This window comes from Anarhichas minor, unplaced genomic scaffold (genome assembly GCF_050575085.1).
Source record: "Anarhichas minor isolate MPS153535 unplaced genomic scaffold, ASM5057508v1 ptg000026l, whole genome shotgun sequence".
Lineage (NCBI taxonomy): Eukaryota > Metazoa > Chordata > Actinopteri > Perciformes > Anarhichadidae > Anarhichas > Anarhichas minor.
Genome location: NW_027466472.1, coordinates 8,658,437 through 8,683,906, shown reverse-complemented (window position 1 = coordinate 8,683,906; position 25,470 = coordinate 8,658,437). Strand labels below are relative to the sequence as shown.

Genomic DNA, 25,470 nt, shown 5'->3' with positions numbered 1-25,470 from the left:
AACACAACGTTTTCCATGATTGCATTTTTGCAAGATGTGTGAGTTACATCCAAAGTCTACAGAATCAACTACTCCTTTTTCATGCGTTCTTTAGCTTTTGCCGCATTCATATGCATTAACTTTGCTAATTACAAATGCTAAATGTTGCTTGCATGCTCTTAAATATACTGTACACGTATATACATGTGTGTGTGTCTGAAAACTGATTATAAGCTAAAGAGGAGCTGATTAGCAAATTGTGACATTAATGGTGGAATCCATTACAGAAACCTAACATGGTTGACCTTTGACATAGATGAACCTTTGGGCTTATCAGTCAATATGATGAATCAGTGACAGCTAAATGTAGGCAGTGGGGGGTTGGCGTGGGAGTGGAGTGTGTTAGGATGTCTATTAATTATGTTTTTATGGCTATGATATGTTTAACACTGTCACTAACCTCTACACCACATGAAGCCATCATGCTATTAGCTTTATTTTCTATCACATTTTAAGACTTTCACATCACATGACCAAGCAATAGACAAGATGTCATAGTGTGTTCCTTCTGGGACCATAACATGTTTCATTTATTATAAAGACAGATGCTCACACACACACACACACACACACACACACACACACACACAGTACATGTGCCATCTACAGCACACACACAAACACATCCTCGTTCTCGCTCAGGTATGAAGATAAAGACGCTGTGTGCGTCAGTGTGGTGTGACGTGTGTTCACCGCATCGCCATTGCATTACACTAGAGAAGATGAACGAAGAATGATTATCTCATTCTCTATCTCTTCCTCTCTTCTCCAGTCGAGCACGAGCGTGGTCGTGGACATCGCGGTGATGGGCGAGGCCCACGGTCTGATCTCAGACCTGCTGGCAGACCCCTCGCTGCCCCCTAACACCTGCAGCTCTCTGAAGGCCGTCAGCAACCTCCTCAGCACCCAGATCAGCCTCCAGCCGCTCCACCGGCTTCGCATCCCTGCAGACACACACACCTGCTCTGACTCTGAGGAGGGGCCAGACAAAGCAGAGAGACTGGCCATTCCAAAGGTAAATGTTGAATGTGTTTCTTTTCATTTCTGTGTCTTTGGTTAGGTGTTTGAGATCATTTCCAATGGCTGAACCCCAATTTCAAATTTCAATGATATAAGGATTTGAATTGGAAGTTTACTCACCAGCTAATAAGAAGCATTGATTGGCCACCCAGAATGACTGAAGACTGATTGTAGGAATTACTGTAATTGTGCTCAATCACATCTCTGGTCTGTTGTATAAAGCTGATTAATTTTCCAACCTGAGGGTCAGGACCCCCCAAATGATCCCCGAAGAAATCTGAGGCATCACAAAATGAATAAAAAGATTAGAAAGAAACAAGAAATTATTTTAGCTTGTATCTTCTTGTGCAATAACAAATATGCTCTTACCTCCCCAAGCCTCTCTACTGTATTTTCTAAGAAGCAGTAATCGTTTTTTGGTTGAGCTGCTTACAATTCATCACAATTAGATATCACTTCATTTGAAAAGAGTACTCCACAGATTTAGTGTTGCACCTCAAGGACATGGTGAGACTCACATTTGACAAGAAAAATATAAAAATCAATGCAGCGCAACCAGAGAGATCTCTTTTTCATTTTACGCCATCTCCTTCCTTGTCAATACCTTGCGCCTACATTACGTGTGTAATGCATCTCAACCGTCGACAGTTCCGTTGAAAATTCGGGGGTGTTATGCTTGTATAGCAGCTAAAGCTGAAATGAGGAGGGAGCTGCAGAGGTCTGGTATGCTCATATCTTTTTAACTCAACACCCCCGGACTCTTGTAGTGTTCAAACCCTTGATCAGATTTCATGCAGCTCCTCCCGGAGCCACAAAAGGCAACCATTTTTTCATATGTAGCAGTACTGCCAATGAATTATAAACAGACCTTGATGTGTAAAATCGTTGAAGTTCCCCTTCAGACTAAACTAATGTTCACCACCATAAAATATTACAAACAAAAATATCTCTGAATTAGTGAAGCTAGATGTATTACCAGACGTGTGTTTATTTGAAACAGACACGGTTGTATCAAAGTTAAGTTTTGTTGTATTCTGCAGAACATCATTAAACACTTGTGCGTATGGTCTGGTGTAGCTCTTCCTGCAGTCATCACCTCCATTTCCTCCGTCACTGCTGGCGTAGTGTGACGCACGGGCTTCCAGAGGGCTTTTTAATGTTTTACAAGGCCAGTGCTTCAAAATGTGTGCGTTCACTTAGGGAGGCGAGGGAACTAAATAAAGCGTGTGATGCAATGCAGGATAGCCCACCAGGAAAGTGACAAGCAGCTTTAAAACTGCCTGGTTGCACTCAAATGCTCGACCCATGTAGTGAAACTCAATGAGATACTGTCTCATTTTAGCTCATTGGAGATTTGTGAGTCTGCATAAAGCAATGGTTAAAGTTGGTGATTCAGCTTACTCGTGCTGCCCTGTTGTGTAGCTCTGGAGGACAGACATTTCAGAATTGTTGATGACTGAGGAGCATTTGTTTCTCTCGTTTTGACGTAGGTTAACGGGGCAGCAAAACAAAGTTTCATTTCTTATTAAATCCAGGGAACAATTTGGCTTCCACCTAATTTAACTCCAACAGTTCTGGCTATTTGTCAAGTTTATTGCATCTCCTACAAATGTACCCACACTTCTGGTGCACAGATTTGTCTTTAAAACATCTCATATTACAGCCACACATTTCCCGCAGCGTACCATAGTGATTTATATTTATTTTGCTACAGTACGAAAATAAAGAGGCTTCATGTGAAAACATACAAGATGACGCGCAACAATCCATCACAGCCAACATCAAGTCTTCTGATTGTCAGCTACATTATTGCATGATAATGCAGAGCAGATGTTTCAGATCTGCACTTAAAGCTTTATTCCCTCACAGTTATACAATTCACAATGGCAAAAGCAGACATGCATGTTCACAGTAATTATACAACAAGTCTTTCTTTGACATAGTAATTGATGGCTTTGATTAGCTTTTCTTAACTACAGGAGGGAGGTTTACCACAGACCACTATGAGGTCATGTGTGTGTGTGTGTGTGTGTTTGTGTTTATTTGCCTAAGAAGTGAACATACCAAGAGGGATGGACATGCTTTCCTTCAGTAGAAGAAGTTAAATCCTCTGCTGCCCTCTATAGTCCTGTGTGTGTGTGTGTGTGAGTGTGTGAGAGAGAGAAATTGGATATACTGTATATTGACACCACAGGGGGAACAAGCGCCTCTTTTCTACTTACCATTCAGTCTTTTACATATTTTTAAAAAGCAGGAATGGACTGGAAGAACAAATATGGCATCCTTGTAGTTTGATGTCTTTACGTTTCTGTAGGACAATAAAGCTCCGTTTATTGGTTAAAACATGTTCCCGAGGCTGAGATGTCACTTTACGTACTCAGTAGAGCAATATTTGTGAGCTACTGTATCTGCCTTTCTTTTCCTGATGTTCTATTTAGTCTCTTGCTGTGCACACTGTGTGTGACTTTTAGGGTATTTTTGGCTTGTTTATGGTCAGAGAGTAAATGTTACTCTTTGTCAACCTTGCCTGACGTTCTCAAAACATTCTTGTTTAGAAGATGAGACAAGGTCAGACTTTAATTATTTTGGAAAAAATGATGTATAATTACACCATTGCAGTATATATTGTGATGTACTGTATATAAGAATTTTGTCACATTAACAGTATTTGCTTTATAAATACTATGAAACTGTTGCAAATCATCCTACTGTGACACAACATTGAGATTTTTGTGAATTATAAACAAGTGGAGGATTATCAAGAGTTCTAATCATTACAAAAAATCCTGATGTATATGAAGAAATTGGAGCAGATGTGAAAAGACAGCAAGTAAGAAATTTACTCAAAATGTACTCAAATAAATGTTCAACATTAGTTCCACATACATGTATCACAACATATACTTTTCATACAAACACACAGACAAGGCCATATCTTTGTAGTTTCCAAAAAGGTGCAAATATTAGTAGCTTCTGATTGCAAACATGTGTTTGTTTATCTTTATTACAGCGTATAAGACGGAGTCTGCCCCCAGGTTTGCTGAGGAGAATCTCGTCAACTTGGACCACGACCACCTCAGCTACAGGGCTGCCTACCTTAGAGCCGGGCCCTGTACGCCGAGACCGCTCAGCCAGCATCAAACACACCACAGACAGGTGATTCTCACTCACTCACGCACTACAATCAACCGGACTACAGTATTTTTTAAACTGTAACAGTGCTGGTTTTCTTACATTAAATCAGTGAATCATGGAACAACTCAGTGATGATGACCATCTCAAAGAGTCGCTCCATGTCTGCCTCCTGTGCTCCCTCTGTCACCTCCAACCACCTCTACAGCAAACCACTGGGAAGTCCAGGTGTGTGTGCGTGTGTGTGTGTGTGTGTGTGTGTGCGTGTGTGTGTGTGTGGGTGCGCTAATGTACTTAACACACTGAGACAAGTTGAGTACGTTGAGTATGTTACATGGGTAAAAGGCATCCTTGTTTACACTAGTTTTAAATTGGAAAGCATTTTTACGAAAATTCATCTCAGCTTGACTATTCACTGCACATAGTTCAAAGATAGATGAATCCTAGTATCAAGAGCAAATCACACAAAGACTGAAACGCTCTCTTTCTCAGGTTTCCCCCCCTCCAACGTATCACCTCTGGGCTCTCCGTGCCCATCTCCTCCCAACCAGGGCACGCCTGTCTCAAGCCCCACCATCAAAACATGTCCAGTGCAGCTTCCTGAGCTGTCTGGGCTCCAGACAGAGCGAACCCCTGGCTCTGTGGCCCACAAGAGCCACCACAGAGCCTTGACTCACAGTCAGAGCGCCCCGAGCTCCACCACCCCTTACTGGCGGCCTCCATCACTCTGCGGCAGGTAACATACATGCGATCGCACACTGGATTAATTCTCCTGTTACACTTTGATGAGCAGTTATAAATATAGACAGTTCAAGTTGTGTATTTGCAAGAAAATTAGGGAAATTAGTCAATCATCAGTTTGTGCTAGTGGGACAGGACTTGTTTTGATTATCAGATGAGAGAGAATGATCCGGATTGACTAGCTTATCCTCTAAATGGGTTGGTGTTTCTCTGCTCTCTTTCCATCAGCTGTGGCAGGCCGTTCAACAATCGACTAAACCACAGAGTAGAATCTGTCGACAAAGGGGACAGAATACCCCATCCAGGTAAACGGGTAACAACTACAGCTTATGATAGCAGCCTATGAGTGTGATGTACAAGAAAATGCTTCCAGAATCTAACCTGGTTGATAAATATAGACTATTCTTCCATCTTAACTGCCCTCATTGTATCTTTGTTTAACCGTCACATGGTTACATTAAATAGCACGTCTAACAATGTAATGTCTCCCCAGATGAGCGTGCCATAGCTTCTTCGGATTATGACAGCACCTACGACAGCACCTATGAGACCAACCACAGTGACAGCAGTGACTTTGCACAGAACGAAGAGGAGGGAGAGGGAGGCAAGAAGCTGCCTGAAGCAAGGGAAGGTTGCAGGGAGTATCTGGCAGAGGGCATCGTTCTTCACCCACTCCTGCCATCACCAGAGGTAGTAGGCAATCAGAGAGGCTTCATTTGGCAACGGGGAAAAACAAATCTGTTATCTTTTATGTGCTTTAATGTGCTTCAAAACCCTCCAAAGACAAGGAGAACTAAAGAAGATTGATTATATCCTTTGATTAGGATTGTTTTTACAATGATTTATCCAATGTCATTAGATAGAAATACTGCTCAGTTAACATCATATATTTTTGAAAATGCTTTTGCAAAATGCTAGAAAACCAAGCAGCGGTGCAGTCTAATAATCTACGAGTCTGTTGTTGAGCATCAAACTGTGGTAACATAAAGGTTATTTTACTGTACTTGCAAGTATCTTTCTGACCGCTCCTCCTACCTGATAGGACAAACCAACCTTGGCCGAGGAGCCTTTAGCATTGCCAGCGCTGGAGCCTCTGATGAGTCAACTCAACAACTGGAACTTTCCCATTTTCAGTCTTGTGGAGAAGACTCATGGCAAGACAGGCTGCATCCTCAGTCAGGTAAACACCGATTAGTGAGGAAATGTTGAAACCCAGGTGGCATTTATGTAATGAAAACACATCAATACTGTTTCAATCAAAATGATCTCGTATTGATGGAAATGTTCACATGTATGTAATTAGAAGCTTAATGTGGTAGTGATGTCAGCTGTGCAGGCGATGGAAAGACTGGATTTGCATTTCACGCTTGCAGCCACAACAACGCTAGCAAGTGAAAGGAAAAATCAGACATGCAGTGTTCGCCAAGATGTCATCAGTTCCAGAAACAATTTTGTGTTAGCAGATACTAGACCTTTCTATAAGAAAAGGTGTGCTCTGAAACGGGAAGTGACCAGACCCAGCTTTACATCTGAACCTCTACAAAGATTAGATATGACTCGCAGTGTGTTTTCCTCATGTTATATCCCAGGTTTCCTATAAGCTCTTTGAGGACGCAGGTCTATTTGAGACCTTCAGAATTCCTGTACAAGAGTTCATGAACTACTTCCATGCTTTGGAGAACGGATACAGGGTCATTCCTTGTGAGTAGAAGATCTCCATTTTTATCAAATTCTTCAAGTAATGTATTGATACCGCAGCATTACCTTTATCTGCCACAAGGGGGATGCATTGCATTGTCATAGTAATAAAACACCAGGCCCACTTTCTGACTTTTTTATACTGTAGTTGTATTCAGTTTTATACTTATTAACAGTTTCAGGGGGACATTCTACGTTTTGTAAAAATGTCTGGTTTGCTCTCCTTCAGACAGATGAGATACCAAGTAAACAGCCTTTTGTCCTCTACATTTACTGCCATTAACATCTATTGCCTAGTCCTGAGCCGCATTCCAAATAACATTGTCTCTATTGTCCATTTTGTGTTCACTCATATTTAAACATGGGTCGACATGAAACTTTCCCATAAAATAGATCTATTTTAAAAGGCAGAAGGCTTCGGCAATGTTATATTCCTCGTCTGGAAGGGGCTTTAGTTGTTTATTTATTATAGTGTTACACTTCAGAATTAAAAAAAACAACGTACAAAAAAAGAATGTTTATTACCGCTCGAGCTGGGATTTGAATACAAAGGTCTTACTGCCCTCCACTGGTGTGAATAAGCATTTTATCTTACTCTCCCCAGATCACAACCGCATCCATGCCACTGACGTGCTACATGCTGTTTGGTACCTCACCACTCAGCCTGTACCAGGCCTACCCACCCTGCTGACTGAGAATGGGATACACACTGGTGAGGATGGTTGATACATACAGGTTAAGAAAAAGAAAAAACTATGCTTTCTACCAGATTTAGCTACTAGCTCATTTCCATCTGCAGTCCTAGTCCAGTCCCCTTATACCTACCTGCAAGAATGTTCCACTCTTAGACTTTAGGAGCGACATTTTGATTGACTGGAGTGATGTCAATCAAGGATGTATTAGTTCTCTGTCAATATCAAACAAATCCACTCTCAGTTCACCCCTGTGGTTCAGGAACTAAGATGCTGAACATGAATTACAATGTCCCTGATTTTGTCATCCCTCTCTGTTATCACTATCCGATAAAGTCATAAAGTGCCCCCAAAAACAATTAGATAAAAAGAAAAAGAAATCCAACCTCGTGTTGATTTGTCGAATTTGTGCGTTTTCTCTGCCCCTTTTTGTGATACTGTAATTGAGTGGGGAGGCTCAGTTGCGTGTTAACTCTTGTGTCCCAATAAAACATGTAATACAGAAGTCATATTCACACACATTCACAGAAGAAGCTTTAAAAACTTACAAAAAAGTTGAATTGTTCTCATGTTTGTGTTCATTTACAAAGTCACTAGTATAGTGTGATAGCATACCTCCTATTTATTTTTATTATTCTCACCTGTTGTGGCATGATATTGTTTTGTCACTTGGCTCATTTTATAGTCAACGACATCCTGTTGATAGATAATGTAGATGTAATGAGTCAACATGCTGAACGTTTTTTTCCTGAATACGTCCAACAGAACAATACAGTACAGTACAATACAATACAGAAACAATACAGTACAATACAATACAGAACAGTACAGCAGCCAATGAGGTGGCAGTATTTGCGCAAAGATCACCATCAGTGACTGGGGAGTGTGCTGTGTTTTGTTTGTCGCCAGTAGACTCAGAGAATGGCATTAACGCTGGTGCCACAGGCTTCCTTGTGTCCAAGATGAACTCTGTGCTGGAGGACGGCTATGGCTCCCTGGCTAGCCTTATCCCTGGCCTGGAGCTCATGGCCCTGTATGTAGCTGCCGCCATGCACGATTATGACCATCCTGGAAGAACCAACGCCTTTCTAGTAGCTACTAGTGCACCACAGGTAAATGAGTGCAGCAGCATACATCTTTACAATAAGAGCCCAGTTTAGATGATATGAAGAAGAGTATTTGTATTTTGCAGTGTATGTACCAACCAACAACCAAAAGACCAATAAGCTCAACCTCTACAAGACAGCAATTCACAACCAATACCAAAACGTCTTTGGTGAAACACATAGCAGCTTACATCTTAAATTCCAAGACTGTATATTCATTTAATTTTCTCCTCTGTCCTTCCATTGTAGGCTCTTCTGTACAATGATCGTTCAGTCTTGGAAAATCACCATGCAGCTTCAGCGTGGAACCTCTTCATGTCTCGACCTGAGTATAACTTCCTAGCTAACCTTGAACATGTGGAGTTCAAGCGCTTCCGCTTCTTAGTCATTGAAGCCATTCTGGCCACCGACCTCAAAAAGCACTTTGACTTCCTGGCAGAGTTTAATGCAAAGGTAAAGATTTCTATAATAAAATGTAAAACAAAAAAATGTAGCATCCTTTATCTATCTGCAGTGATTGTCTGTTCTCAGCTCCTGTTTGTCAATTTGTTCTGTTCCTGTAACAAAAAAAAGTATTTTAGTCCAGAAGTAAAGCTGACAACCAATCAGTGGGGAATTCTAGACAATCCATAGCTGTGTGTTTCTTTTTCACACAAACCTTCCTGTGCACATCTGCAGGTGGGTGATGAAGGGGTGACTGGTATTGATTGGACCAACGAAAACGACCGATTGCTGGTGTGCCAGATGTGCATCAAGCTGGCTGATGTCAACGGGCCGCTGAAGTGCAAGGAGCTGCACCTGCAGTGGACAGAGGGGATTGTCAACGAGTTCTACGAACAAGTATGCTTATAAATCTCCCTCAAAATCTTACTTTCAAGTTATTAGCATTTAGACAGACTAGTGCGTTGTCCGTTCGAGGCGTGGCCGTAAGGGGACTCCGAGCTTGGCTCCGAGTACTGCTGCTTTTAGGGCTGTCAGGGGGCAACCAATGAAAGCAACGAGCACTAGCCAAGAATAAGGCTGTTCGGAGCGTGTGCTTGGCCCCCTTAAGAAAAATCGTGTATCTAGGACCACATCTTGCCTTGATGACACACACAGACTCACCAGCTGAAAACAATACTAGCGTTGTGGCTAGAAAAAAACATCTTACGGTATGTGTATCTGCTAAATCATGACTGTGGTTTGATCAGATTTGATCGACAGTGACCAACAACCCACAAACTGTCATCAGATTCTGGAAATGTGTGAAAATGCTCATAGGGATAGAGATGTAATTGTCATGTTCCATTGCTCCCAAGAGGCAATTCATCTTTTTGCTCACATCCTCCACAGCGAGGTCCGGGTCAACTGCATAACAGCACCTCTGCAGATGATAGTGATTTACTTATTTGCTCGGGGACCCCTCAGCAAGTGCTTTATGTGTGCGACTGGATGTTCCCTTTGAACAGAAATACAATAGTCAGAAGACTTGCCTACTGGATTGGATTATGATGATTTTGTTAGAGACTACTGCAGACGGGCGCCTGCACCACTTTAACATTCAAATTATTAGCAATTTCTGGTTATGATAAACAATTCCCTCTCTCTCCCCCCGACGAGTAATTGTACCAAATGTTGCATTTATTAGGTCTGCAGTGAGTAAAACTCCTGTTTTCTCTACTTTATTCTATTTGAAGACTGTTTGCAAAGTTTGAATTCAAATATTATGAATTGATAATAAGTGATATTCATTTGATTGAAAAGACTACAGGATTAACTTCAAGTCTATAGCTTTTTTCGTCTTGAAACTATACAAATATAGGGCAGTAGAGAAACATGTGTTTGTACCGTTTTCCAGCACATTGACAGTTTATCATTTCCGTGCTTCTCACATATTTGCCATGTTTTAACCCCTCCAGGGTGACGAAGAAGCAAACCTGGGCCTTCCCATCAGCCCGTTCATGGACCGCTCCGCTCCGCAGCTCGCTAAACTACAGGAGTCGTTCATCACTCACATAGTGGGACCTCTGTGCTCATCCTATGACTCTGCTGCTCTTATGCCGGGACGCTGGGTTGACCCACCTGAGGGAGAGACGGAGCCAGAAGACACGAAGGAGGGACATGATACAGAAGAGGAGGATGTGGCAGATGAGGACACATCAACAAGTTCCGATACCTCCCGTATGACAACCTCTTTAATAATCAATGTTGCAGAAAATATCTCACAGATCTGTCTCTGTCATTTTTTTAAAATAGAAATTATTTACATTTATTGAATGCCGATTGCACCACTTGAGCCGCTTCATTCAACTGTGTATATACTTGGAAATAATGCCAACAGAGATTCTAACTATGAAACTGGCAATAGTTGTTATATAGCTAACATACTGAATGACCCATTTGAATGAAATTAACAATTTTACATTTTGGGGAATACACTTATTCGCTTTCTTCCTGAGATTTAGATTCAAAGATTGATACGACCTCATATCTTTCTGTGATAATATGATGCTAAAGCCAGGAGACGGTTAGCTTAGCTTAGTTTAGCATAAAGACAGGAAACAGAGGGAAACAGCAAACCTAAACCTGTTCAAGGGTTAAAAAGAAAAGCGCCGCTAAAACGCAACAATAAAAATTAATCAAATTTGTTTCTTTAATCTGTAAGAAACAACAACTTCTTGTAGTCTTGTTGTCAATGTGAGGTTGCCAGGTAACGATCGGAACATTTAGATTTTTGCATGTATTAGACTAACGAGATAGAATTGTTGATTGGAGGGCCTTAATGTGCTGTTGGCTAATTTTCCAAACGTTGGACAGTCAATCAAGCTGTTTCACCTCGTTTGCACTCTTAATGATGAGCTGTTAACAGACTCAAGGCTGTAGCTTCATATTTATATTTATAGAGCAGACATCAGAGTGTAAAAAATCTGTTCATCTAACTCTTGGCAAGAAAGCAAAGTCATGGCCATTTCTTCCAGGATTTTGTCTAACTGTTGATTTGTGTCTGACAGAGCAAAGAGAAACCAAAAAGGTGAGCAGGGGGAAAGTGTTTTGCCAGATAACACAGCATATTCTGGAAAACCATGAAATGTGGAAAAGAGTCATTGCTGCAGAGGCCAAGGAAGAGGCTGAGAGAGGGGACCCGAACTGCATCGGCAGCCCCACAGATCCAATCACAGCCATTCATGAGGAAGAGGAGGAGCAAGCAAGCAAAGAGGAGGAGTTGATTGACGGCCTTGATGAAAGGGAAGAGGAGCCGGTTATAGAGGAAGAAGAAATCCTTCCGCAATCAGAGACCTCAGGGGAAAAAGAGGAGGATCCAGAGTGATATTATGAACTTTGAACTCCTCTTATAACCAGGGATCTGAACATTGTCTAAAAATGTTTGTTTCTTTCCTAACTAAACTCTTGATATGGTAGCCAGCACATCACGTCGACACAACACTGTAGAAGATTTTTTGGGTAATACGTGCCTAACAAAAACTGGGAGGACAGGGATGATGCATGCCCAGTTCATCTGATGAGAAGAGTCAGCAGGCAGCAGAGTAGTAGAAGAAGAAGAAAAAGAAAAAAAGAGAATGATTGGGACTGTACTTGTTTTTGCTATCGTATTTGTTTTAGTCTGGATCTGCTTCCCTGCCCTTACCCAGGCTGCCCATCCTGCACTACAGGCCAACCATGCTGATTCACAGATTCACTCCACCAGTGAGTAATACACTGTCACCCTACCCCCCCCCCCCCCGTTTTGTTTCTCCTGTGTTATCAGCACACTGTAGAGCCACCCAGCTGGTTGAGGATGTGTAACAAGTCCTTTCTCCTTTAAGACAATGGGATGAAAGCCAGGGAAAAAGCTGTGTCCGCTGAGGCTCAGCCGTGTGGATTTCAGAAGGAGACGGAAAAAAGGGCCAGTTGTAGTCTATTGTGTATACAAACACACACCCACACAAGCTTCACAGACACATATACTGTACACATGCAGCGACTGTAGAAACACATTTCGTATTCTCATAATAGATAGGAAGTTTAACAAAGAACCCTGTTGCTCTAACAGCTTTATTCTCGCTCAAGGAAAAACATACAAAACAAGTGTTTCTTGATGTAAAACAATGTTGGTCCGCATGTTTTCTCCCTGTCTTTTGTTACTCAAAGTCAGTCCAGCACACCTACACGTTTCCAGGCCACATAACTCAGGAAGGCAGAAACCCGTAGAGAAAATGAAACAGAAGAGGACTTGCAGTTTCCTTCTCCTTTTGCTTGCCACTGCTTCAAGATTTTCTATCTCTGCTGTTTGCGCCGCTATTAATTCACTTATTCATTTACATGTTGACTGAGACATGCAGTTTCCTTTGCGGATCACAAAGGAACCACAAGAGAAAGAAGATTATTGATCACATTATACTGTATATTATACTATGCCCCAACACAGCAGATCATACTGTTAATCATGTTTAAAACTAACTTACAAGACTCAACACAGCTAATAATATGGAATGTTGTTTTTCTAAGAAAATAGAATTTGTGTCCACATTTCCTCACTTCCCAACGTGTGCTTTCTTACTTTTACAGTAACGACAAGAATTCTTCCTTCTTTGCAATATAATTTACAGTCTGGTATGTAGGTCAAATGTTTCAGAAAGTAAAGTAATCCCGTAAGCCATAGTGGCCCAGGCCAGAGCTGACTCACACCTCCAAATCACCCAAGAGGATTTACATCAATAAGGCATAAAAGAAAACGCTACCCTGGGGAGCCTACTGCCATCCAGGGGGGGGCGCTGTGTACTCTCAAGAAACTATCTGCAGGTCTCCATCAGATCCAAAGCATTCATTTGTTGTAATCTCAATTGCTGTTGTCTGTAATCAGGGTTTTCTTTTCCTACACTGAGGAAATCAAAGACAGCAAATATAAAAGCCAGAATGAGAGATGCACGGATTTTACTTGCAGATAAGGAGAGAAATGTGCTTTGACACAAGCTGTCATTGAAGATGACGTCTGCGTTTTGCGTGGTTTCTTTTTAAGCCAAAGTGCAATAGCGTAAGAGGATCATAGGTCAGCAGACCTCTGTTTTTTTTTTTTCCTTTCATTTTGTAGTCCTTACTCCTGACGAAGCCTATGGGTTAACACGTTGTGTCTGTGCTCTCCTTTGATGTCCTCAGATTCAGATTGGTGGTGATGGAGGGAAGTGTGAACAAGGAGAACAGCCACAGTAATGAGACTTAGTGATGAAAGAGGAAGGAGGAGAGGGAGAAGCCTTTTAGCTTGACTTGTAGCTGCTTATGAAGGGTCAGGGGGGGGGTCTTAGATCTTTTTCACGTTTCTGTAAATTCCTCGAGATGTAACTCTTTGAAGATGAGCCGGTTCGGTCGGATTCAAAATCATGTGATGATATATACATCTACAAGTCTGCAAAATGTGTTACAGGGATATGCGATGCGATGTGATCTGACGTTGGAAAAGCAACAGGGGAACTCTGGGGATTCAGATCCAGAGATTTAAGAATACTTTGTGTCTTCACTTACTGATCTGTAGCAGGTACTTTGTTTCAAAATTGCAGCGTGAATAAGGGCGCATTTTAATTCAGTTGAAAGACTTTCTTGGATTTTGACAGCTTTTTTTTGGAGCAGCTAGGGAGTGTGTGGTTATATCTGCAGTGGCACTAGTTGTCGGAAGCTTTTAAGTAGCATTGATCTGTCCATTTAGTTTCAGCTCTGTAGCACGTAGGTTATTTGCAACATTGCAGTTGTAAATCCCTTAACGATTAGCTGAGGTGCTCAGGAGACGACGCAAAATGCCAGGAAGTATTGGTATTTCTTACGTATCCGTAAACATTCAAAAACAAAATAGCAAACGGACAATTTGAAGCCATGTAAGTTGCTGGTGGCTGGTGAGTTGCTGGGCGAGGGCTGACAACTGAGATCACTACCTGAGATGAGATGATGAAACTTAAAAATTGAAACAGCAACCACAGCATAAGATAGAAATACAAACATCCGCCAAGGATACGATATACTTGCAAATGCAACCAGTCCATTCGACATTATTCAAATACACTCGCTAAAAACCGACAAAGCAATCAATTTAACAGGCTTGTTTACAGACACTAAGTTGTTACTGGCTAAACTTGCCCTACTGTGACCCAATTTCTTAACTCAATTAGAGTTAAGCTAACGTTAATACTGTCTAAATCCACAGCTGTATCCATTGCACTGTTATCAAAACGTCCATTGTGCAATGATGGGCTAAACTGCAACATAATGCCATTGACTGCTTATTCACTGTACTTACAAAAGGGTGCATTGGTTGAGCTTGTTTTTACTGCTATAAACGAGAAAGCCTGTGCTAACCAAAGCCTGAGCTTATTGTTTGTGTAATTGAGAGGAAAGGCAAGTTAGCGCCTTTCAATAAGGCAATTCAAAGTGCTTCACGTAAGACATGGAAGACATTCAGAAAAGAGACACAAGGCAATATAAAAAAAAACATTTCAATAGGAATTCAATTGTGAAATAGAATTAAAGTTCTTAAGCCCTGATTTATAAGAACAAAGAGTTGGAAAACTGGTTTTCCGGGTTTTCAAACAAGAGTTTGTTCCAGATATGCGATGCAGAAAAAGCTGCTTCTTCGTATTTAGTTTTGACTTTGGCGACAGTAAGCAGACCTGTCCCAGATGATCTGAGACATCTGGACGGTTCACAAAGGAGCAGCAGATCAGAAATGTATTTTGACCCTAAACCATTCAGTGCTTTACAAACCAACGGTAGTATTTTAAAGTAAATTATTTGACGGACAGGAACCCAGTGCAAAGATCTGATAACTGTACCGGTCTCTTGTGGTCTTAATGAGGACTCGGTGTTCTGAACCACCTGCAGCTGTTTGATCAACTTTTAGAGAGAGCCTACCGAAGATAAACGAATGGAGATGTTTTTCTAAATCCTGCTGCGACACAAGTATTTTAACTTTTGATTGATTCTTAAGGTGATAGTTTGCTGATTTAGTATTTGTCATAATGTGGCTCTCAAAATTTAAGTCTGAATCCATGACTACACCAAGATTTCTGGCTTTATTTGTGGTCTAAAAGATTTTACAAACTGTAAGTGAATTTATTAAAAGACAATTGTACCTCCAGTGTTGAAGTGAATTTGACGGGAACCTCAGACAAAAAGAAAGTCCATAATGTTGCTTGGCACCTGAATGACCTGCCAACACAAAGTGCAGCAGTGTATTTGTAGCTTATGCAGCAAGATGCAGTTGGATTTATCCAAGTCCCCACCTGGACACAATGTCTTCCAATAGCCTTGCATTGGCTTGTCACTATAAGTCTACCTGTAGCAGTAGAAATGATCTGGAAACACCAGCTGATACTCGACTGATTGACACGTCTGTGGTTCATGTGAGGCATCGACTGGAGTCTTTTACTCGAGCATTTTTTGAAGCTCTGTACAGCAACATAGTTTTTAATCTTCAGTCATTCTTAAACTAACCAATACTGTAAAAAGCTCTGCAAGCATCCTGCCTCCTGTAAACAGGCACATGAGCCCACATGAAGGGGCTTGTGCTCCTGCACTGTAAATACCTGATGCACCATACAGTATATCGATGCTTCACTTGCAGTCTAATGTGCATACTCTTGCTATGAATTTTATTTCTTATATCTTACATCTTGTATCATCCCATGCTCCACCTATATGTTTGGGAATTTGTAGACTTCCTTTCACTCCTTTCACTTTATTTATGCTTGAACTCTATGTGATCAGAGAATTCAAAGCTCACTAGGGTTCCAGTTAGTCACAATGGACTCCTCCCACCTCTGATCCCCTTTCAGCCCTGCCTCACTTACTGTGTTCACAACAGTGCAGTAATCAAAGAGACTTAATCAAAGCTGTGGTAGAATTTGGGGGTTGCTATATTTTTCATTGATAATCCAAAGCTGTGTGTAGCCATTTGGTTTTTAAAAAATGAGAAACAAGGGAGTGGCTTACTGGTTGTCTCCTTCAACCTTCTAAGAACAGGTTTCCGTTGTTTTTGCAATGAAATGAAAGGACCATACCAGTGTTTTTGCCGGTGTTTGCCAGAAATGTATACTTAACATATTTTGATTTTCTAAATGTTTTGTTCCCAGGCCAAGCCATTTTTTTTCATGTATTTCTCGACAGTGTAAAGTCCTTTAGCACAGTCCAAAACGGTGAACATTTGTTTGAATTGATGTGCTTGATTCGGCAGTTTAATTTCAAAAGTCTGCACCGCATTACTTCAGAACAACAATGCAACTTGCAAAAAGTAATGCAGACTTGATCTTCGTTGGAACAGTTGATCAAATAATCTAAATTTGAACAAATGTTGACAAATTGAAACACGGCAGCATTGTTTGCAAAATGGTCACTTGTAATGTCAAGTTTAAGGGATTTAGTAAAAGGGCCTAAAACATGGTCTCAGTTTGAAGTAACTTATCAGCAGTCTGAAAAGCAGTGTTTCACTGCGACCGCACACAGCATCAGTGGTATGGGATTGTCTTTGTTCAACCTGTAACCACACCCAGCAGTGATGCCACTGTGTACTCACACCCTCGAGTGCACTACTACATCACTGCAGCGAGGTGAAAAGTTAAACCACTGGAGGTCAGCAACAACAAGACTTTCAGAGGGTGTTGCTCTTCAATTTCATTTGACTAATATCAACTTCCTGCCTGCTCTCAAAATTGGTGTGTCCTTCATCTTTGTGTAAAAACTGGGCCAGAAAACAACGAACGTACAGGGTCTACAACAAAATCATATTAGTTTCTAAAAGCCAATGTCAGTGGTTTATTTGAAATGACTATGAGAAGAAGGGGATTGCTGCACACTGGATTAACTTGTGCAAACCAAAGAAACTTTTTAAACTCTGTGTTTTTTTTTTGTGATTTGCACAAAATGAGCCCTCAAAGGAGCATTTGTTTTGCATCTTCTTATTTGTCAGTTTTATCCAAAACATGGGGAGGAACGTCTGGATATGCATATATTTTTTAACAGTTCTCATGTGAAGACAGGGCAGATTAAAGCAACATAATAACCATTTAGTCAATAACAGACCAGAGCTGTCCTTGCTGTCTGTTGTTATTTCACTGCCGTGTCAATAGGCAGCAGTAGCACTTCAGTGCAACTGACGCACTGTTCTGACTAAAGCCCTTGTAGTTTCTTTTGATGGTTTAAACCAAAAACATTCCTTTTTTTTCTATTGTTTGTTGTTTCACTGGTTTAAAAACGGGGCTATGCTCCTGTGCCATACCATTTTCACATGTATGGATGTATGTCTACATTGCTTGAATGCTACATTCATCAGCTTTCCTTGTCTGTCACAAGGGAAACCAAAACAAACTTTTTTTCATACCTTGAAAGCAAGAAAATCAAGACTGGTATGTTTTTATTTTCAATGGCAGGCACTTCACAGATTCAATTCTTTTCTTCTCTCCAGTATCTTGCACTTAACACATGTAGCAATACCTACAGGATGGGGAAATTGTGTGATTCACCAGTATTTGTTTAAGTGGAATATGACATTTTATTTCTAGATATTGTTTGACTTTGTATAAAAATATATACTGTACAGATTCTAAAGTATATTATAACAAAAAACTTTTAGAAAAATATTTATTTTTACTGTTTTGTAATTTAGACACAATACTGTAGCTCCTCTATTGCCAGACTTACTGGAAGTGCCTCTCGATAATGTATTACAAAGTAACTATACAATATATTGGGATTATTAGAACCTGTCACTAGCAGAGCAGTGTTGATGTTGTAATGTGAATATTGTTGAATAATAAGATTTATAAATGCTGCACACGTGTTTGTCTGGTTCTTTAGCCATTTCTCAAAGTTTCTGTTCGACTTTACGACATGTTTCAAACAAAATTCAAAAGTTTAAATTGTAATTAGACACTGTAACATATGAGTTTGACTTCATATAAGTTGCAATTGTTGAAACAGCAACAGCCGTGGCCTTAGGCATTATGTTTCCGGGTTGTCTCTCTGTCCGTCCCATGAAAGCGATATTTCAGGAACGTCTTGAGGGAATGTTTTCAAATTTGGCACAAACGTCCACTCATGGATGAACTGATTTGATTTTGATGGTCAAAGGCAACTGTGACCTCACAAAACATGTTTTCGGCCATAACTCAAGAATTCATACACTAAATATTGTGACCATATTTCACATTTGGTCAGATACCGAATGGGTTACACGGTTCAACAGTCCTGTTGGTCCATAATCAACTTGACACACAGTTTAGCCGAGCCTAACTAACATAAAGCACAGTTCTTTGCCTTTGGCCTATTCAATTGTGACTCTGACCGTATGTGCTGATGACTTTGTAATAAATAATGCTGTTAGACTTTAATGTATACATAATTAACCTCGCAATATGTGTAATGGAAGTGCAGCTAAGTGAAATATAGTAACACTGCTCTACACACTATCGAGAGAGCAGTCGGTGTCAACGAGAACACCCACAGTATTGCAGCCAACCACTGAGCCTTTGTGGTTGTGGCAAAAACACTGTTTTCACAGGTTGGGTTTGGAGAGGAAAGACAGACAGGGAGCCACAGAGGATCATACACTAACCATCTGATTTCAAGTACATCTAATTGGTAAGTAAGTCACTTTGCAGCATGGCGTAGACATTACAGCTGAACATTATCTATTCATTGTTGGTACAGGACCCACATATGCTCCTTGCTATTGTCATTCTGTCTACCTTCAACCCCATAGTTCAGTTTTAAAGTGTAAAATTGTGTCTCGCGTCTTCATTACCCACAATGCAGTAGCAATAATATAGCCTTAAGCGGAGATGAGATGTGCGATATACTGTATGTTTCTTAAAATCATGATTAAATGATGAATCAATTTAATTATATGTATGTTCTATAAAATACATTCGACCAAATATTGTATAGAATAATTTAAATTCAAGATGTTTAAAATATGTACGCTTAACTGGGTCTGTATACTTAAATGTGTTAAGAGATTTCCTGCCTGTCGAGTTGCGAGTATGTAACCTTGTTGTATGCTACTGGTGTATTGCTAGTTAAGGCTGCCTAAAAGGAAGAGAGACCGAAGGTTGTGGGATGCGAGGATGCCAGAAATGTTGTGATGTTCACTAAATGTTTGCAGTGACTGTCTTCTGCTTCATGTTCTTTTTAATGCTGAGCCAGTTATAATTTTGAGTTATGCACAGGCGGACCCCTGGGATTTGAAACTATTTCTGTTCATTCCAAACTTACAAAGACTATATCATCAAATACATCTTTAAGATTTTGTCTTTAGTATTTCCAGGGCAGAGGATTTCATAAATTGACTAAATGTTCTGTCTAGTAGAGATTGAAAGTAATCCCTTTGGTAATCTTTTTTTTCATTTTTTTTTAAAAATGACAGCCTGCAAAACTATGCCTTTCAATTGACAAAGTGAGACGTTTGGTTGCCAATGAAAGGATTCAGTGAGTCATGTTGAAGATGATGTCCCGGCAGTTTCATTCAATGTTGCTTTGGCAATCAGCTGAGAATCTGTTTTGATCCCTCCCTCCCGTTTCACCATCTTTCTGTATCCACACAATTCCTCCCCTTTGTTCATGCTTCTCTCCCGGTAACCATGAAATGCCCTTCTTGGATCTAACCTTGGGACGTCTGTGGATAATGAGCATGCATAGGAATCAAGCCTTGTGAGACAGGATGAGGGATCACCACTTACCACCAATCACATCTGCACTTAGATCAACATGACTGGACCTTGCACATTACCCTTCTGAAAGCAGAATTAGTTTTTGAAAATCCTAAACTATTGTATGGCGTTTATTGCTCAGACTAAGCATGAATAAAAATCGACATTTGTCTAGCCAATGACATTTCTCATTTATTTTATAGGCATATTATTGAATACATACATATACATATATATAAAATGACAAAATGAATGACATTTGAAATAGACAAAGTTAAACGCGGGAGAACCAGAACCAGGAAATAGCTGGACAGACTGTCAGACCCTGCTGCAGTACAATTTGTCTAAAGAGATTCTGGTGCTCGATAACACTACCGCTTTTGTCAACAGGGACCGCCAAATTCAACACAAAGTGCAAGTTCTTTGTAGTAGATTTACAGTATTTCTTACACTGCAGATGTTAAGTGTTACAAGTAACATTTTTCATTTAACTACTTTAGGCGTGTGATACAAACACCCCTTAAAGAAAGATGGTTCTACTGAAACTGATATTTAGAGGGGGAGTTTTTGTTTGTCAGTGAGTCAGAGTTAGAGGTCCTACTAGTCCCAAAACGCAGAGAGGATAACTTCAGTGTTTATTGTCAAGTAATAAAATAACAATGCAATAAAGAAACAAACATGGGTAATTCCTTTTGTGTCTGAACTTTAAGGTAACTTAACTTTGCACTTCTAGCAAATGCAATTAGTAAGAGAATTGTCTGATCCAGAACTCAATGATAGGCCAATTATAAAAAGTTGAACAGGTAAACAGAAAGCAGGACTTTTACAGATGCTGGCACAAGAGGAGAGGATATTTCAATTTTTTTCAGGGCAAGAGACAAAATGAATACTTTTATAAACATGGACTAAGCAGTCATCTTAGAATGAATTAAATCTGGGAAATTGATTACAAAATGTAGCCTGACCATGTGACCATGACACAGCTCAAGAGGGGGATACACAGCAGCGATGAAATCTCATAAACAAAATCAAAAATGAAAACGCAGCTATCAGACAAATGTTATTTATTACTTTAAATCTTAGTTTCCTGACAAGCACGGTGCTTTCAAATCCACGTGTTTTAATAACATTACAGCAGCCTATTGACAAATGCACGTCACTGTAAATGCTATGATTCTAATAAAGCTTCGTTGAATTGTACAGAAATGAGAGAGGGAGAAAGAGAGAGGGAGAGAAAGGGGGAGGCTCATCGGTGGGAGACAGAAAGAAAGAGAGGAGAACGCGAGAGAACTGTTCCACTGAAGCCCATCCATCTGCAGAATCAGTTCGAGAAATAGAGGTAGCAGTAGGGGTCACCTCGCCGGGGTGCGTTACATATCTCCAAGCTGCGTTTCACGGATGAACACCAACCAGAAAAATGCTTCAGGAGATAACAATCCCCATTTGGTCTGGGTTAGTCTTCTTGGCAGTTACCGTGAAGTCGGCTGGAAATGAACTCTGGAGATACATGTCGGTGTAAGAGCATTCATGAGAAGAGTCGACGCTTCTCCTCCGCTTTCCTTCCCATGAGAAGTTTGACCGGAGCTGGTTGAAGGGAGGCTTCCCGTGTTTCCGATTGGCTGGTAAATATTTGTAGCTCAAGCAACTGGAAGACTGTTTCACGGGACAGCGTGGTAAGTGGTGCGTCCTTCTCATCCTGGTGCTATTTGTTTGAAATCCTAATTAGAATGTCTAATGAAAAATGGCATTTGTCTCGTGTGTCTGCGCTATTACGCCGTCACAGTCTGACTTCATTGCACTTATTTTTGTAGGTAGGCTACCACTTTTTGACTTAATGTGTTGTGAATAATTAATATCGAATTAAAGGCCAATGATTCCTCCAGAAAATGTTCATCCGAGTGGAAAGAGTATTTTAATGAAAACGTAGGCTTATTTTGATTATTTTATGAACTGTGATACACGTTCATGTAGTGAACAGCATTGGTCAACAGTGAACAGGCTGTAAATGTGGACGGGGGGATTCACCTTAAGGCACCTGCTGTACCGACAAAGCATCCTGGTGTAGGGGCGCTGGTTCATCCTTGAGTGCAGGTTGCGAACTTTGTGTAAATTCCCTTTAGGTGTACCTGAGATACTGCGTTACCAAAAATGGACCGGACAGATAGACTGATCATTGTAAGTGTGCAATTGTTGCAAATACATGCCAGTTTTGAAAATTATATATGTGAAACATCATATACAGTATTGTAGTAAAACACTGTTTTTTACTGGTTAAATGTATTGCTCTTTCGTTCCACCAATACCCATCACTCCATACTGAAGGCAACATTGCCCGGCTAATGTGTTGAGTGAGTGCCTTAATAACATTTAGGCTGTAAACCCTGTGAAATATTTTCATTAAACAATCTCAAAAGCTTTTCTTGTGCAAATTAGTGATTTTCATGTTTAGTTTTCTCTCAACATGCATTGTAATTGATGGAATATTGTGTGCAACAACATGGATGCTCGAGTTGCCATTGTCTGCTACAGTACTCTATTTTTACAATGTATGTGAAGAGAATGTGAAGAGTTAGAAGAAAGTATTCATTAAATAGTCCTGCTCTGCACCCTATACTTCTCAGTACATTCAGTTGGCTATTCTGACATCATGAATCTATAGAACCACATGTATATTGCCCTTTAGCAGAATACTAATGATACAGCGGGGAGCTCAGTCAACAGCCCTTGAGATATACCGAACAGTGACATTCATATAAGGTATATGAGAGAGAAGACAAATGCCATTTCATGTATATAATTATTAATAAGCAAGAGATGAAGGAGGAGTCTGGGCTGGTGGAGGGAGTCAGCGGCACAAACAGCCATTTGCTGTTCATGCTTGGTATGATGATGTTGATTTTTAATTATTGCCATTGTGATATCTATGTTTATAGAGAAAGGGAAGTAATGTGGTGACCACATTTAACTCTGAGGAGGGTGGGCGTCAGTTCATGCTGGCCCCAGTGCTTGACATGGAATGAAATAAGTTGCATTTACTCCTACATGTATTTTTCACATAAAGGAAAGATCTGTGAACAACAGCAACTATTCACACGTAACGCTTGCCTTATTCAGTATGAATGGCATTTTCTAGCTGCATTCTATCTTAGCTGATTACAAGGGGCCTTTAAGGGGCACACCCTTGAAAAACAAAGCCTATGTTACAAGTGAACTGACTAGTGACACTAAATTTGGGTTTTATCTGAGTTTAATTTACTGCAATCAGGGGGGGCTTATATGACACTGTAAAAAATGAATTTGTTTTTCCTCATTGGTTACATTTGTTGTTGTTGTTGACAGGAACACTAAATGCAAAGCAAAGTGTGCTCATTCTATCATACTAATGAACTGTTTAGTGACTTCAGATGTCACAGAGTGAGAGACTGATGTTGCTTATTGGCTCGCTCTCTTCTTCCTTAGGTACAGTTACTATCACTCCCTTGTCTTAATAATAACAAATGTGTTGCAGCAGCATGAAACATGTTGGAGCAAAGCATAACCAGTGCTTATGCAGTGAATGCAAGGTTGTGATTTGAGCATGTATTTGCATTCCTAACCTTTTGAGAACAATATATTGTAAAGATACACTAAGCACAGGGATCCTCTTGCTGCGGCTACAGAGCTTGAGTTAAAGCTCTGACGCTAGTAATTAGGCTTGTGACATATATTCATATACTATATAATTTATGTTTACTATATCATTAGAACAAGTCACCGTAACCTGGTGGTCTCGTGGATGAAATCACCCACTTTCATCCCTGCTGCAGTGACTAAGTTTGAGTCTGAATAAAGAAGTCCAGACATTACATAACAGTGACAGAACAATGTTGTTTAATATAATACTGTACTGAGTGAGAATGAGAGAAAGAGGTTCAAATGAGAAGAATCATTGGTGGTACACAGGAAAAAGCAGTACACTACTGCTTCATATTGGCCTACTTAAAGCTGCTGTTCTAATTCCTTGAAAGTAGGTCAAACCCGTTGCTGTGGTCTTCAAGACAAAAATTATTCAGGGAGAAATCAGAGCGTGTTACATTTGGTACTAGATTCCGTATCATTGACAGAAATGGGGATGGTAATGTGGTTGTGTTCTTTGCTGCATGGCCTTCACTAACCTCGTCCCCTTGAGCAATTACATTCACAGTGTCACATCACTACTGGAAATGAACTGAGGGGGGAGGAGAGGGCAACAAGTGAAATAGTGTTTTTAGTGATGCCTTTCTTTTGTTCATTGGAGCCACTCCACAATCATGCTTTGGCCCTGTTCACAAGCACTGCATGGATACTGCATAGGTTGGCTCAGGAATTTCCTGCTGCAAATTCATTATGGAACATATTGGCACAACACCTAAAGTCGGTAATACCATGCTAGTTAAAGTGGTTCAAGTAAAGTACATTTACATCATCCAGCCATTGTTGCATTTTCGCCATGTACTGCCTACAATACAACCATGTGGCAAACAATGGCACTCTTTCCCTTATTTATATATTTGTTTACATTACACCTCTAATATTTATATGTAACATAAGTCCAACACATGTATTCCACACATCATGCATACATGTTTGCCACTTAAAAAAAAGATATTAAAAGGTAGTGGAGGTAGCAAAAAAGACGAGCCAAGCTTAGTTAAATGGCACCATGTTGGCTCTGCATCAGAACTGCGTTTGGTGAAGCTGAGCACTCATACTACTTTTTGCATTCCTATAGCCTTATTAACAGATGTTGGGAAAAAACAAAACAAAACATGAATAGTAGCCAGTACGTAATAAGTTACATCCATTTCCCTCCTACCAACTTACATGGCATAGGCAGATCACTGCCAATAGAGTGAACATGAGAGCATATATATGGAACAGCAGTGCTGTCGGTATTGGTGAGATTCGGACACATATTTTCACGCTGGTTACAAAACCTTTCCCCACTGATGGTGAGTAGTTCCTATCTCAAAAGCAACGGATGTTCACCATATCAATCTTATAGTAAATCGAATATCCTCTTAAGTTGATTTTAGGTTTAATTCTATTACCACGCTTCACAACCCGGGTTTTTGCTTCATAGCATTTTGTCACATGCTGTCAGTTACCGGCCGAACAACACAACAAAGCATGTTGTTGTGATATGTAGGAATGCTATCTCAGAGTTCTGATACTGTGGCTAAAAAAAAAACAATGAAAACCTTTTATTCTAAAAGAGTGCACACATCAACTGTGTCATTACAATGTTTAGTTGTGATTTAAGTCTTAAGATCTCTAGAACACATACAGGGACTATTGTTTGTGTCTGTGTGTCCCCTCGGCCGGCGCACGGCTGTTTGTGTGCAGAGGATGAGAAGTGGG

At 40.4% G+C, this 25,470-nt stretch overlaps 1 protein-coding gene across 1 annotated transcript in view; it reads left to right on the top strand.

Annotated features, from left to right (window-relative positions):
• The window catches only part of LOC142959173 (cGMP-inhibited 3',5'-cyclic phosphodiesterase 3A-like), a 40,177-nt gene extending 28,442 nt beyond the window's left edge, over positions 1-11,735 (top strand). Inside the window, exons 3-16 of the mRNA XM_076100377.1 lie at positions 812-1,054; positions 4,070-4,215; positions 4,304-4,419; positions 4,684-4,927; positions 5,161-5,237; positions 5,426-5,622; positions 5,975-6,112; positions 6,522-6,633; positions 7,235-7,342; positions 8,235-8,434; positions 8,678-8,881; positions 9,107-9,268; positions 10,327-10,588; positions 11,419-11,735. Of these exons, the coding sequence (XP_075956492.1) occupies positions 812-1,054; positions 4,070-4,215; positions 4,304-4,419; positions 4,684-4,927; positions 5,161-5,237; positions 5,426-5,622; positions 5,975-6,112; positions 6,522-6,633; positions 7,235-7,342; positions 8,235-8,434; positions 8,678-8,881; positions 9,107-9,268; positions 10,327-10,588; positions 11,419-11,735 (2,526 nt within the window). The remainder of the gene's footprint in view (positions 1-811; positions 1,055-4,069; positions 4,216-4,303; positions 4,420-4,683; positions 4,928-5,160; positions 5,238-5,425; positions 5,623-5,974; positions 6,113-6,521; positions 6,634-7,234; positions 7,343-8,234; positions 8,435-8,677; positions 8,882-9,106; positions 9,269-10,326; positions 10,589-11,418) is intronic.
• Positions 11,736-25,470: the final 13,735 nt, after the last annotated feature.